The sequence below is a fragment of the Opisthocomus hoazin genome, chromosome 4 (assembly GCF_030867145.1).
Source record: "Opisthocomus hoazin isolate bOpiHoa1 chromosome 4, bOpiHoa1.hap1, whole genome shotgun sequence".
NCBI lineage: Eukaryota > Metazoa > Chordata > Aves > Opisthocomiformes > Opisthocomidae > Opisthocomus > Opisthocomus hoazin.
Window position 1 is genome coordinate 7070730 of NC_134417.1, and position 15460 is coordinate 7086189.

The window sequence follows — 15460 nt, forward strand, 5'->3', positions numbered from 1 at the left end:
TGACTCAGGCAGATCTCCTGCTGATGTCAGTGGGAATTGTACCTGAATGAGTACTGCTGGATCTGATACAAAGCTTGCTGCATAGTGATTGCTGCTGACTGACATGAGAACATCTGGTTATAGTTTAACAATACCAACTGTAAGGGAGATGAGAAGGAAATTTTACAGCATTTCTGGCTTGCTGTTCTTTTATCACTACCAGAAACACTCAAATAATTAATACATTATCTGGTTCTGTAACAGTTTTTCTCAGCTTCAAGTGAACACTGAGAAACTTGCAAAGTTAGATCCTACCTCAATAGGAGCACTTTGAGTCAAGCTGTTGAGACAAAAACTTCAATACCAGGAAGACTAAATATAAAGTCTAAAATAAGACTTCACAGTTTCTCTACAGATTGTATTACATTACTTCTGGATAAGAATGCAAGCATTTCAATAAATTTCCCTTGGTCCAATCTGAAGCCTTCGTAACACTGACTTTGTCAGCCTAGTAGTAGGGACATGTGTGTAACAGGTGCTATACCAGCTGCTTCTCAAATTTGACCTCAAACATAGGTGTTACAAAATTACAGATTTAGTAAGTCTAAAAGCAGCTAAGAGTGGTTCAAAACATCACCGAGGTTACAGCACTTGCGAATCGTAATCACTAAACGAGCACCTCTAGGTGGAAAATTCAAGCCCCCTCCCTCATAATACTTGCAGAAGGATGAAGAGCGACAATACTGAGAAAATAACGAAGAGAAGCTACGACGCATGTATCCATATGCTTAACCACAGTTCTAACAGAAGGGATTCTGCACCTTCAATACTTCCTAGGAAGGGGTCATATTAGAGACCCAAAGTCAAAAAAGTAGGGGAAAAACTTCCTATTGCAACCCAGTAATTAGCATGCACCCACCACAAAGGCTGCAATTTGGCTGCAGCTCCCAGGCGTGTGCCCTTTTCCTTTAAATACTACAATAAAGAGTCACGTGCTTTGCTTTAAAGAGACGTAGTTTATCAGCCATGGGAACGCTTCAAGATCCTGCGTAGAAAAGCTACACTCCTTTTGCTCAGATAGGGGTAAAAAAAGGCTGAAAACCATCACGTCTATTGTCTATGTTTGTTCATGTGATGAAAGCCACAAGTGGCTGGAAATTAAAAACACAGATGCAAAAGAGATCTTACAACAAGTCTCAAAGTAGTACAGCTTTTTAGTAAGCAATCATCCTCTCTGTTAGATATGTGTGGAAGTGGACTTCTGGGTATGTATCTTGACGCATTTAGGCTTCCAGGATAGAGAGACTGAGAAGCTTGAACTGCATTGGTTGAAGAATGATCATAACTTAGTGTTTGACCTCTGTTTTGGGCAAAAGCCAATGCATCGCCACCTTATAAATTATTGCCCAATTCCCTCCTGAAGCAGACAGTAAACAATGTTTGCATTCTGGTAAAGTGAGCCTTGAGAATCAATGTAAGGAACGTACCACCCAGGCTGGAGTTCAGCAACAGAGAGGAGACACTTTTTTGGTACCATTTTGCAAGGAGGTACTCAGACTATTTGCTTAGCCTCAACGTTTGACTCATTCTTAGCAATACAGATGGGCACTCTTGTTCTCTTGTAAGCTCTCTTGGAAGAGAATCTATTTGCAAAGGGATGGTTCGCAGGAACACTGAAGGTTCATTAATATTCTTCATGGTACATCCTCCTTACAAGACCTCTGCGGACCAAGACAACTATATCAAAAAGACTTTGACCCCTGAAAACAGGGCCCTAACCCAGGTGAAGGGGTGTATCTACCATCCAGAGCATCACAACACGCAATTGGGGAACAGTAAAAGAACAAAGCTACCATTCCTATAAATAAATTTTCTAATACCTAAAAAAAAGGTATTAGAAAAAAGCTCTGAAAGTCAAAATAAGGATGTTTGGTTTAAAGAAATCATCACAGAAGGGGCACCAACTGAAATTCCAACCCAACTTTAAAATAATTAGGTTAATTAATATACAGAAGTACCATTGATTTCTCTCATGATATCCATTCCCACTTTACTGTCATATTAAAACGCTGTCAGCTGGATCAAGTGAAAGAACATAGAAGGCAATACAGTTCTGTCACTGCAGTTATTCAACAGAACATGAAGTCTAGTTACACACACATGGTAGAACACTAATTTTACAAAATGTTTACCTGAAATGGACTTTAGTGGTGGAAAAATCAGGTACACCAGGATTACTATGGCATTCCTGAACAGCTGCTTACCTTGCTTAGGAAAAAACACTTGACACAGCTGTATTTCTCCTTTTGACTGAGTTGTTATACCTTCATATCTTCTTCTTCCTACATACCTATTGAGACAAAAGGTTTAAATTAAACAAAGCAAGTAGGAAAAGGAAGAAATACAGATCACAGATTTAATTCCTTCCCCTTGCAAGACTAAAGGAATACAGTATGTACCTCTCACCTTAAGTGAAAGCAAGTCTGAAAGTAAGTTGATGCTGAAGCAAGCATTGACTTACACAGTTAAGCCCAGAGAATCAAATACTTATTAATTTTTGACATCCCTGCGTTACCTTGCTCTTGCTGCTTCCACTCTTGCTCATGTTGTCATATCTTATTTATATCATGTTTCTCTTTTCCAACTGAAACTGTAATTCTGTTCCTTGGGGTGACTGAGAGAAGGGCAACCATCTTCTTTCAGTCGTTTTGCCTGTATCAGCACACAGCAGTCAAACTTCAACCTACCTCAAAAGTGTGGAGTCTCAAAATGCAACTCTGCACAAAACTGAGGTTTTGCTTAGAGGAATCTCATCAGAATTGTGTTAAAAGCAAGCATACAGCTCTATTCAGAGTAGGATAAATCAGGAACAGGACACGATGTTGCCTGTGACTTCTCTCACATATGAACCCAAAGCAGCAATTCCAAAGGGGTACTGAACAGAAACATTTGCAAAACTGCAGGAGGAACTGAACTGAACTTCAACTCTGTATGGAGTGCTATGTTATTTAACACTTCATCAAAGGAGACGTGAGTTTTACTTTGGACAGTAGACTTTATTAGAAATTTTCTCCTCATTCATCAGTAAATTCACATTAAAATATGCTGAAGGCAGCTCAGTCTAAACATTTGACATCGTGCCTTAACAACTTCCAGTTTAAAAACTAGATAACTGATCAGGCAGATAACTTGAAACATGTAAGAAATGCAAACAGAAAGCAGCATCTTAAAAAAAGGGGAATAGTCTCAAAAATTAATACATTTCAGGTGGAGTTGGGGAAAAAAACCAAAATCAGTCATCCCAAGATGGGAAACAGTTAAATGAGAACTCCACAGACTCTAAACAGATAAATAAACATTATAACCACACATACATTAAAAAGAGAACCAAGTACTTTGAGTTCATACCACATAAAAATTATAACTTTGTTCAAATAAAAAAGTGACATCCTTTCTAAAATATTAATTTCCTAAATTCTTGGGATAGTGAACACTTCTAAACTGCAGATCTTTGGAGGGACTAGATCTGGTCTTGAAAACAAAGGACTGCATCTGACTGTTGCCGTGTCCAAAAATTGATCTTTCTGACACATATACCTGTTTTTTTTTCCTCGTGTTTTAAAATCAGATATTCTTCTAGACACTAATCTGCTTTTTAAAAATGTTAGAACTTTTAGATATTATAGGTCTGATTATGTTGAGTGCTGAATACTCAAAGCTCTCAACAACTCTGGATACCAAAGGCAAGTTTTAAATATTTTTGAAACGTTACTGTCAAGATTTTTCCTTTGCTAATTTATTTTTATTTGTTGGGGTGAGGCACAGGAAAAAGAAAGAAAGAAAAAAATCACATTACTGAAGAATGCTCTGTCCTGCATGACAGTGGATCTTGCAGATCAGAGTTTCTGTTGGCATTTACCAGAGGCAACAGAGATAAACCAACATATGAAAGATAAGAAAAATGGCCTTCAGGACTGTAAACACAACAGGCAACAGATAATACACAAATCTTGATCAAATCATTGTTTTCCACATTCTTTAGTAGTCCCCCACAGTGATCCGCTTTCACTGAATCAGAAAAAAATATATATTAAAAATTAAATAACACTTAAGTGTCCATCATGAAGATTTCTAGTTTGCTGTAAACAGTTTTCTGCCATTTGCATTGATGTAGTCCAATGTGAGGCCAGAGGGTACTTCTTATTGGTACTGTAAATAATTTTTCAGAGACAGAGGCAAAGGTAGAATTTCTATGTCATGCAGGCGGTCTCTGCCAAGAGCAAAACGAATTGATCTTCGGCACAAGTCCATTAAAGGCAGGGGTTCCGCTGAAAAAACAGAAGACAAACTAGTTAATTTTTCAGCATCTCCATTTACAGGCATGTTTTATTTATTAACATAGATTCTGTATTTTATTAAACAGTCATAAAGATAGTAGTGGTATTGTTAAAAACCTGACAACCACGAAGCAATTAAGATAATCAATAGAAGCAGACAGAATTGTACGCATTTCACCCATAATAAGTGACTGCAAATTTCAGACTGAGCTTCTTTATCTGTAAGGTTTAAAACAATAATCCAAAACCACTACCAAGTTGCAACACAAGAAGTTATGACAGTTCCAGATTTCTAACAAGACAAAGAGTTTCTGCTCTGTTTATAACAATGTTTGTCATGTCATGTTAACGTGAACTACACTGCCAACTTCTAACCTTTACATACCAGTTCCTTCGGCATCTTAGGAACTGTAAATGGTACTTAAGGGTAACCAAACTTCTCAGCAAACACTGCTTTTCCTGCAACACTCTTTTAGCCTTTCTTTGTAGGAAGTTCATTGGAAGCAAAAAATGAAACAAAACACCCTCAAAACCTGGAGAAGAATCTAACCTTTTCCTCTGTGAATAAATTAGGGGAAGAGGATTCAGCTGACGAAGTCAGGATTTGTGTTCTCGTACATATATACACAAACACCCTCAAAATATACAAACAACATCTGTAGATGTTCTTAGTTTGATTTAACAGAAGTGAATTAAGTATCTGTCAGAAAAGCCTGGCTGATAGCACTTGAGACTGGAGACCTAAACACAGTGATCTGCAGTATCTCAAACCATCTCACCCCTATATCCCACCCTGGCCTGCAAGACTCGCACAGAATTGCAGGAACATCATAGAGTTTCCATCTAATAGTAGCATGAATGACCTCTGTGATCACAGCTTGCAACAGAAATCTCTTTGCAGCAGGAACTCGAGTAAAGTCATAGTCTTTAACCAGTTACAGCTATCTTCAAGAACAACTTCAACCTTATGGATTTGGTTGCACATGTTGGGTTTAAAAGGGTAAGAGCTTAAAAGACTACAGGAAACTCTATGTGATAAAACAAAAGTAGCCTTTAAAACCTTACCAGTACTTTCAAATGGAAAAAAAAAAAATGTTGTGCTTATATTACAGTGATAACTGTTTATAAACTTGACAGATTACTTACAAGTACTCAACATTGTACAGCACTCAGTGGTTTTATCAAGAGTTCTTTTATGTGCCACATGTAGATTTACACAAACTTTGTTAATCTACCAGTCCTTTTGCTGATATTATTTTAAAACCTAGCTGAAAAATCATTACCAAGCACAAAGTAACTGATTTAAGGATTGGTTTTATATGCTACAATTATCTGCTCTGGTGACACACCACTGACTTAGTGGATTTTCCATCATTCATCCCAGCATCACAATTGATTTGTACAGCCCAGAGTTCATTATAGTGTTTCACAAAAGTGTCCAGGGAAAAAGCTTAAAAAGCATTTTGTTGTACACTGACAGACTAAAAAGCTTATTTAACTTTATAATCACTTCAGTGACTTGGATATGTAGTCTACTTCTTAAAATTACACTTAATCTATAATTTTGCCTATTAAAAGATTAAAAAATAAGAGCCCTCACATTGCAGTAATAAAGTAGTATTTTCTATATACTGGTGATCTTATTTTTTATTTTTACATACCAGAATTGTGAACATTAAATCTTAAGGGATGAAGCTGTAAAATTGATTAACCAGGATTAAGAAGTAGAAGCAAAAACAGCTCATGAGTTCCAGGACACAGAATACAACACATCTTACGAGTTTTACACCATAAAAAACAATTTTCTGAGTATCTTCCCAGAATATCTGAGGTTCCATTAAGAAGATGTAAAATAAAGACTGTTTAAAGCCATTAACTGACCATGCGGTCTCTTTTTTTTTTTTTCACTAGACAAAGGAATATGTAAAGCGTAGCCATCTGTACAGCCAGACACAGAGTTAATCCTAAACTTCAAAACACAATTTAAGGAAAAGTTAAAATATTCTTCAAGCTTGAAATACTAAATGAATGTCTCCTGCCTCACTTCTACAGGGAATTTTCAAATGGTAAGGAAAATACCCCAAAGTGTTTGCAAAACCTGCCAAATTACACATACTAAACATGGTTTTGCAACTTGAAAATTTAACTATACTTTTTATTCTCCTTTCTATCCAACAACAGTTCAAACCTACAACAAAATCAGAACAGGTTTGTCCTACAACACTAAATAAAAGTTATATTTTCTGAGGTGCTGGCTGTAAGAACTTGAGGAAAAAATGTAATAATAGCATTTTAAGTAAAAACTTTTTGCAGCTGTGAATAATTCTAAATGATCAAAAATTAAATTCAGGAAAAGAAATCACTTTCAGTTTCAAAATAGTTTATGGGATAAAAATTAAAGTCTGACAATTTTCGGACAGCCTAACTCAACAGAAGTATTATTAAACATTTGGTATGTACCTTAATGCAAGCACTCTCCCATCCATCACATCTCACATTTTTACTGTATATTTTATAGAGGAGGATCATCTGGAAGAAGGTTTGGGTTTTAAGAAGCCCAAGTTCAGTTCCAAAAATTAGGTGAGTTCCAGGGGGAGGAGTTTGTATTAACATGGGAGAGAGCCAGAAGAAAGCTGTACAAAGATCGTGCAGCCCTGTGATGCTGTGCTCTATGGCAGCTGGGAGTGCTGCTCAACTCTGGCACGTGGGTGCGTCCCTCAGCAGCGCTCTGCCCTGAAGCTGAGCAGACAGACTGCGCCATGCATCCTTTTCCAGTACATCAGGCCCTGGGCTCGGCGGATGCCACTGTGTGCCCCAGCAGGTCCCCCGCCTCGGGAACTAGCAGAGCAAAGGCATGCCAGAGTGCCACTGCTCTGCACTCTCGACATAAGCAAGTGGTAATTTCAGAGATGCTTTAACATTCGTCAGGTGCCAACATCTGGCAGAGCCAAGATGCCAATATCTGGCAATTGTGCTGGGTGACTAGCCCAGGCTCTGCCATGCCCCCACCGCAGCTCTGATGATTCACCAGTTGCAAGACATTTCCTGCACTGGAGCTCAGAGAGAGGGAATTGAGATGATGATAACACAGCACAGCATGCCGGCGAGGAAATGGACTGCTGCAAAGAGGTTGCTCATCATCTGCTGTAACGGCTGAACTGCCTCTTTCACACACATGCAAACACCAAAAGTGCTTCAGGTTTTCAAGGAAATTCAGCCAGAAATAAAAGCAGCACAAGTAACATGGTCCTTTCAGAAAGGAAAGGAAAGAAAAAGTTCAACCATCCTGAGTATATATTGCTATGCACCCCACCTAAAACACACACACAGACAATGTATCCAAAACATTCAACAGCACATTCAAACGTTCAAAACAGTATTTCCAAAATGCTACTTCCATTTGAGATCACACAAATAATGCTGAGAAGAGAAAATTCTAATAATGCAAGAGATGGGAAGATGAATATCCTGAAGCCCATGGTTAGCTATGAGTTTGGCTATTGCAGAAGTCTTTCTTTCACAACATTAAATACTCACAGCTGAAAAACTTTTAAATTCAGGGACATTAACTGTTTGGCAGAACATCTCACTATTTAGTGTACTTAACATGCATTATAAGCATTGTATTTTTAGAATAACCCACCATGGAATGGAACTGGAACATTCAAGCCCCCCAGAATAACATGAACCAGCCATTTTGTAACCAGGGTGACAGAATCAGTTGACCATGAACATGAACAGTGCTGCTATGTTCCTGGTACAGCCCGACCCACCTGGACATTAGGGCTGGGAACAGAGGGTCTCGTCTCTAGGTAACCACTAACGCTAACCATAGTGGGGAATTGTGTTTTTGTCAAGAGAAATGATGGAGCGTGGTTCTGTGAAACGGGCTGAAGAGACTGAGCAGGTTTGCCAAGCTTGCGAGCCGAGTGGGCAAAAGGGAATTCGGGCAGGGGGAGATCGCGACCACCGACTCACAGACCCCCTACTCAAGTGATACCACCTACTCAAAAGGAACAATGGAAGAGGGTGACTGAGTCTGCGCAACCATTTACGTAAGAAGCGAGAAAAGTTTACACCAATTGCCAAAGAGAATAATACTGAAGATGCATGAATAAAATAAATACGTATATTTTTGATCTATATAAACTGCACGGAAAAGGTATGAGGTATGCACGTTTGGTGGAATTATCCCCCGTGCATCCAGCGCTGCAATAAAGAATGCCTGCCTTTTAACACTGCATTGGTGTTATGAGGTTTTATTCCCGGATTTTCGGTGACAATTTTGCCAATGTTATGTGAACTTGAGTAATGTTCTTGCCATTAGAAGAAAGAGGAATGAATTGCTGAGCTGGAATGCAAAATGGTAAAGAAAACATGCTTCACAAGAATGGCTCTTTGTATTAAATTCCGAACCAGGCTAAGAAATTCAAAGCAAGACACTCCAGGGCAAGGGAGCAAGCTTTGCACAGGAAACCCAGTGCTTCCACTCGGGCTCCAGCAGAACTGGGAGAGAAAAGAGCAGCAACAGCTCCTTGGGTCAGGCACACACCGAGCCTCAGGCCAACTCCCATCACCCTCCTGAATGCACTTTCAGGAGCGATCTCCTCATTTAACGCTTACTATGAAACCTCTTCACCCAAAGGTAACTCCTCATAATGGTCACATTACAGAAAACTACTTTTCAAGTAAAAAAACAACAGTGTAAAAACAATACTGCTTAATTTCTGTGTCAGAGTTAAATTCCCATGTCTTCCAATTTTATACCAGTAGCTTACAAGAAGGTCCATTTAAAAAAAAACACACACACACAAACAAACCAAAAACAGCTAAGGAACACTTTTGCTTCCACTCCTTCTCAGCAGTTTATCTGCAACATGCTCACCATGGATCACAGTGCAGGGTACTCCGTCGCAAACTTTCCTTTCCCTACACTACAGTTACACACACACCATCACCTGAACACCTGGGAGCTGGGGGTAAGGCACAACAACAGCCGCTCATCTCAGCCAGAGCTGCATTTCACCAAGTGGTGTACAAAATAGCTTAGATAGCTATTTAACATAATAGCTAATAGCTCAGAAATAGCTTAAATAGCTAATCAATAAATCAAATTAATTTCATTAATTAAATAAAAATAACCACTAAGTAGCTACTTAGCTATCAATAACACAAAATAGCTGTGTTTATATATCTAGATATACTCGTTCCAATGGTATCACTGACAGCTTAAGGACAAAGGCAAAGAAACATTTGTAACTAGAAACAACTATGTGCTTGTGATCATTTCTCCAATAAATACACATCTGTGATAGCAATTTGCACATCATTACCAGCTGAAAAGTTCATTTAGTTTTGGCAATCTGTAGTTATTTAACAATCTGGCACTCCAACAAGACTGCCTCATCTTTGTAAACAGGCTTTTATAGTTGAGATACTGAAGTCACTTAGCAACCAATAACACTAAATGTTATTAACTGCAATGTTACATAAGGCTCATGCAAAAGTACAGCTTTTAGCACACAAGTTATTTGCCAAATGACAATACTAATTTTTAAAGACCTTTTTAAAGCTCTAACAGCACATAATGTTCATGGCTTTCATTAACCTATCTCATTTTATAAAATCAGAGTTGTCTGAGTAAAAGAAAACAAAGCAAAATTAAAGCTGGTTGAAAAACAACAGAATTTTTGTGAGAATCACCATTACCAAAAATTAAGAATTTTTAAATTATTATTTTATAGGTCTGAGATACCAGATTATCTTGTATTTTGATATTTTTGGCCTTAAACTTATTAAAAAGCACTTATATTCAGTGATTCATGTTACCGTTTCCAATTTCTGTAAGGCAGCTTTGCAGTCAGATTTAGAAAAATAAATAAATAAATACAGTGTTAGGAGACAGAGATGGAATCATTGATCACAAAGTAAGTGGATGACAACTCCTCAGCTCTAACTTTGCTGTGCTAACAGCAGTGCCATGAAGGAAGAGCCAGCTCCTCAAGGTGGCAAGCGTGGTGTAACCAGGGTGACAGAATCAGTTGACCATAAACATGAACAGTGCTGCTGTGTTTCTGGTACAGCCCGACCCACCTGGACATTAGGGCTGGGAACAGAGGGTCTCATCTCTAGGTAACCACTAACGCTAACCATAGTGGGGAATTGTGTTTTTGTCAAGAGAAATGATGGAGTGTGGTTCTGTGAAACGGGCTGAAGAGACGGAGCAGGTTTGCCAAGCTTGCGAGCCGAGTGGGCAAAAGGGAATTCCGGCAGGGGGAGATCGCGATCACCGACTCACAGACCCCCTACTCAAGTGATACCACCTACTCAAAAGGAACAATGGAAGAGAGTGACTGAGTCTGCGCAACCATTTACGTAAGAAGCGAGAAAAGTTTACACCAATCGCCAAAGATGCATGAATAAAATAAATATGTATATTTTTGATCTATATAAACTGCACGGAAAAGGTATGAGGTATGCACGTTTGGTAGAATTATCCCCCGTGCATCCAGCGCTGCAATAAAGAATGCCTGCCTTTTAACACTACATTGGTGTTACGAGGTTTTATTCCTGGATTTTCGGTGACAGTGGCACAACCTTCCTTGTCCCAGGCCAAGTAGTGAGCTGAAGTAGCGCCGCATCAGGAACAGGAAAGAAAGTAACCTCTCGCAAAAGTAATACATGCCTGGTGCACACAGAGGAGTCTTGGAACCTAGGAGAATGCACGATGCCTCTGTTTGTATACTAACTGGGCATAAGGATTTCTATACACTGTACATACTTGGTGGCTGTTACCCGGTGCCCCTTTCTGCTCTCTGCTCTTTGCCACCAGTGTCAGCATCACTTGGGTTCCTGCCCTCTTTTCACCCTCAATGTTATCCTCATACTTTGTCATAATCAATGATGGTCATGGTCTTTAGAGGGATGATGTCCCCAAAAGATTAAACCTTTGTCATGGAAAGGGGATCTGATAGGGACACAAGATGACTCTGTTCTGGCAGGGCTCCCATACACCAGGCAGAAAGGGAAGGCTCTTGCCATGGCTTGTCACCACTCTGCTACCTGATGCCTACCTGTTCCGATGGACAATCCTCTGTGCCCCACCAGGGCACCTGAGCGCCGATCATACTCCAGACTACAACATGCTTTTGTTTTTAATCCTTTTTCTTGTATTTTCCCCCTCCTCCAGGTATTAAAACACCTGCTAAGGGATAATGTGGCCTAAGTGTTTCCATTAGTGTATGCAGAAATTTGTAACTACATTCAATTATCACATACAATGAACATACAAATATATGTAAGCCAGGAGTTTTCCTTCCAACCTTTCTGCCAAAGCTTAATTATTATTTTAATTTTATGCAGTACAAGCTAAATTCCTTCCCCCACACAATACAGTACATAAATACACCCCCTGTGACATATTTACGGCTCCCCTGATGCAATTGATGGAAAATTTGAGTCGTGTTCCTTAAATAGCACAATCTAGACAAATGAAATTGCAAATAATATATTAAAGTACACAGGCTACGACCAGTCATGAAAAATGCTAATAAATCTCCTAACAGCAATGAAAATTCAGTCAAAGGATAACAGGATAAGAGAAATTACTTATGTTTTACCCACAGATGCCTTTAAGCTCTGCAGCCTAACCCAGCAAACCGTACAAACGAAGCACCTTGAAACATTACATTCTAAGTACAGCTCAGGCGATCCAGAGGAATCACCACTTTCAAGAATTCTGCAATTCAAAAGGGAACACCGTGGTTTTTCAACAGAGCACTGTCATTTTCCTCTGGTCTCTGCCAGACCACTGCTAAACTGTGCTGGCTTTGCAAACGTCGCGTACTCACGTGCTACACACAAAGCTCCGAGCTCCCCCTTAGCAGCTGACGCTGTTACCACAGGCAGAGCCCCTGCCCACCCACCCACCCACCCTCCTTCAGCCCCTCCGACATCGCCCTCCCACCCATGCAGCTTGTTCATATACAGCTGGAAGCGATCACGTTCGCTTCTTCAAAAGCGTAACAGAGGGCAGATGGTGAGATGTTTTTGTTATCAGTCAAGGCTGATAAACAGCCACTGTCTCCAGCAGTCGTCTACTAGGACAAATAAAGCTTCATTCAGTACCACATCAGCAGACAGGGTGGGTAAGTAAAAATACAAAAATAATACAAACACATCCCTGTATCTCAGTTAACACAAAAATTTGGTACTTGAAATTAAATACAATAAAGGAAGAAAATGAGGCAAGAAAGCTTGAGTAGAGGGAAGGACTAAGGGGTAAACCTCTCTCCTCCTCCTCTGCATGTCCTGTGCTGGACAAGGGGGATTGTTTTGCAGATACCTTGCTTTGGCTTTTAAGTGTTAAATGCAGTTAACCACAGTTTAAAACTTCCATCAGGCATCATGTAGCAGAATTAAGCTGAAAAAGCAGCAATGAACACACAGATATTCTGCAGCATCATTTGTTTTCAGTTAATGCTCTCCAGCTGTGCCTTCTTGAGAGGAAAAGAGTTGAAAAGCAGAACAGAATGAAAACAAACCAAAACCAACCCCAAAAGCCAGTGGCCTCTTGTCAGGGGTTGGATAAAGAATCTGTCATTTGAGCACAAGTACATGTCTCCCTGCAATTTCTTCTTTGCATTTCAGTGTTTGCAATCTCCTATTCAGACGCAAGACCTAGACAACTAGTACTGACTCATAAGCACCAGAGCACATGCCTAAATCCAATGAATTCAATGCAGGCTTAAAATTTGTTCTTAAAGATTTCAGTTTAGTAGACTTAAGTATATGCCTAAACACTTTTTTTTTTAATCATATTGGTTATAGGAGTGCTTCTTCCAGAAAAGTAATTTGTCTGCATACATTTATAGGAAGGCTGTGTATATAGAGTCATATACACACATATCTGTAGAAACCCTCTTCTGAGAGGCTCAATGTGCTCTACAGTTTATACCCTCTAAGAGGGTTTATGATCCACCTAAAAAGGGCTCTAGATCAAGCACATTGAATATGTAGAACAGGAGCAATACAAAGTCTGGCCGAGGCCAAATCTATAAGCAAACTTCACTGTAGAAACTTTCCTGAAAACCTTCATTTTCTGAGTCACAACAGCTAATATAAATGTATATATGCATTATAATAATTCAATTATATATATGTATTATAATAATTCAATTTCCAGTTTAAAAAAAATCACAAGTATGAATCATATCTGAAAACATTTTAACACACTTTTTCTTCAATCTACTAAATTGTACTGCTCTGCATAAGTCAGAAGCTGCAAAACAGAGCCAGACAATAAATTTTACCCGCAAATGAGCTGGTTTTGTTACAGCTTGATAGATTTGCATGCTGCCAAAGAGCATGAATGAGAACGGTGGCCACTTCCCTTCTGAAAGAAGAAGCGTACGTATGATTTCATGCCCTGTGTGCATTAGGAAAACGCAAATAGGAAGGATGGGCTGGAAACATTTGCTTTCTGGCCTTGATTTGTTTGTTGCTCTCCTCTCCTCAAATACTTCCACAAAACAACTCTTGCCTTTGTTCTTGAACACAGTATGAAGCTAAATTAAGAGTTACTTCAGCGATGATCTCAATGTTCTGTAGTAGAAAAGACACCTAACATAAATACACACTCTTTAAAACCAATAAACAAAAAAGAAAAAATGAAGTGCTTGATGTTAGAGATGAGCCTAAGCTACAACTGTTGGCTCCATGGCTTCTCCCAGATCAAACTTCCCCAAGCTGAACATGTTGGGAAGGAGGATTTGGCTTAGATTAATCTCCATTGTATACTTCATAGCTTTTACTCTTAGAAACACATCGCCATTAAATTCAGCTTGTGTGCCAGGCCATAAAGAGGGAAGTTGAAACAAATCAAGGTGAGAGAAGATTAAAGGTTGGATGAGAATTTCACTGAGTAGATGCACTGGAGTTCAAAGACAATGCTGTTCGGGGGTTACGGACAGATTTACAGGCAAAGTAATAACTGAGAAAGTTGAAGGAAAGTTCAGATTTCAAGGAAGAACCACTGCAGACAGCTACAGCCACAGGAGTTCACACACTGCAAACAATACGCAACACGGTGACTGAAATACGCTGAAACAATTCTGTGCATTTTATCTCTGTGAAATGTGCTTCAGAAATGGGCAAACAAAACACTCATGCACAAGCACACACCTATAACAACCTTTATGACTGTGAACAAGTCATTATTGTTGGAAATTGTGGTAAATCAGAAAGAGATTTTAGGTGAATCTCTTCAGGTGAATGTTTACCTGTTCCTCAATTCATTGGCACTTTTCTGCCTTAGTAGTATTAGAGCAGATGATGAGATTTCTTGGTGGGAAATCTAATCGTAGTGATTAAAATATTCTAAAATTCAAAATTGTAAGCTTTCACAGTTCTTTAGCACACTTTTTATTTTGGGTTAAGCTAATCAAGTACACTTTTGAGAGAGAGAAAAAAATGAGAGTGAAGGAGAGAGATGCATGCAAAAAGACAAAATGTTGGAACTATGTGCTGAACCAGGTGGGTACCTGGTACATACACCCTGTCATATATTTTCTTGTACTATGCCCAGCACGCTGGAGCTTCACAAGAGTTTCTAAATACTACCTATACTAAAATAGCACATGCTCATTCAAGATACTCATTGCTTACAATTCACATATTCCCAGCTGGAACATATCACAGTAGTTTTCTGTATTAGTGTTCAGTATTATACTAAATAAAGTTATTTACTCTCGTTAGCAATTAAATTGACTCAAACCATCTTCTGCACCACACTGCATGACACTGCAGCTTTCTTCAAAGTTTCACCATATTGACAGGGCAACAGACCTGATGACCCTCCTACTTAAATTAATATAAATTGTGCTGAGCTGTTTAAGACAATAAATATTTGACTACATTCCTCATATCATTGTTACAGAACATTATCTCAACTGCTTCAATTTAAATTACCCGGATGCTCCAACATATGCAGATTTCCTCAAACAAAGCAAAAAAATGGCAACAGCGTGTCATTTAAGTTTTAGTGTAATTGTATACAAGCTCATGATCTTTAGGGGAGATCTGCAAACAACAGACCTGACTCATCACTTTGTAACTCTAGTTGTGATACTAATAGAATTACACTG

The 15460-nt window shown here is 39.0% G+C and overlaps 1 protein-coding gene across 1 annotated transcript in view; it reads right to left on the reverse strand.

Annotated features, from left to right (window-relative positions):
- Positions 1 to 3029: 3029 nt before the first annotated feature.
- The window catches only part of SPSB4 (splA/ryanodine receptor domain and SOCS box containing 4), a 96321-nt gene continuing 83890 nt past the window's right edge, over positions 3030 to 15460 (reverse strand). Inside the window, exon 3 of the mRNA XM_075417296.1 lies at positions 3030 to 4307. Within this exon, the coding sequence (XP_075273411.1) occupies positions 4180 to 4307 (128 nt within the window). The 3' untranslated portion in view covers positions 3030 to 4179. The remainder of the gene's footprint in view (positions 4308 to 15460) is intronic.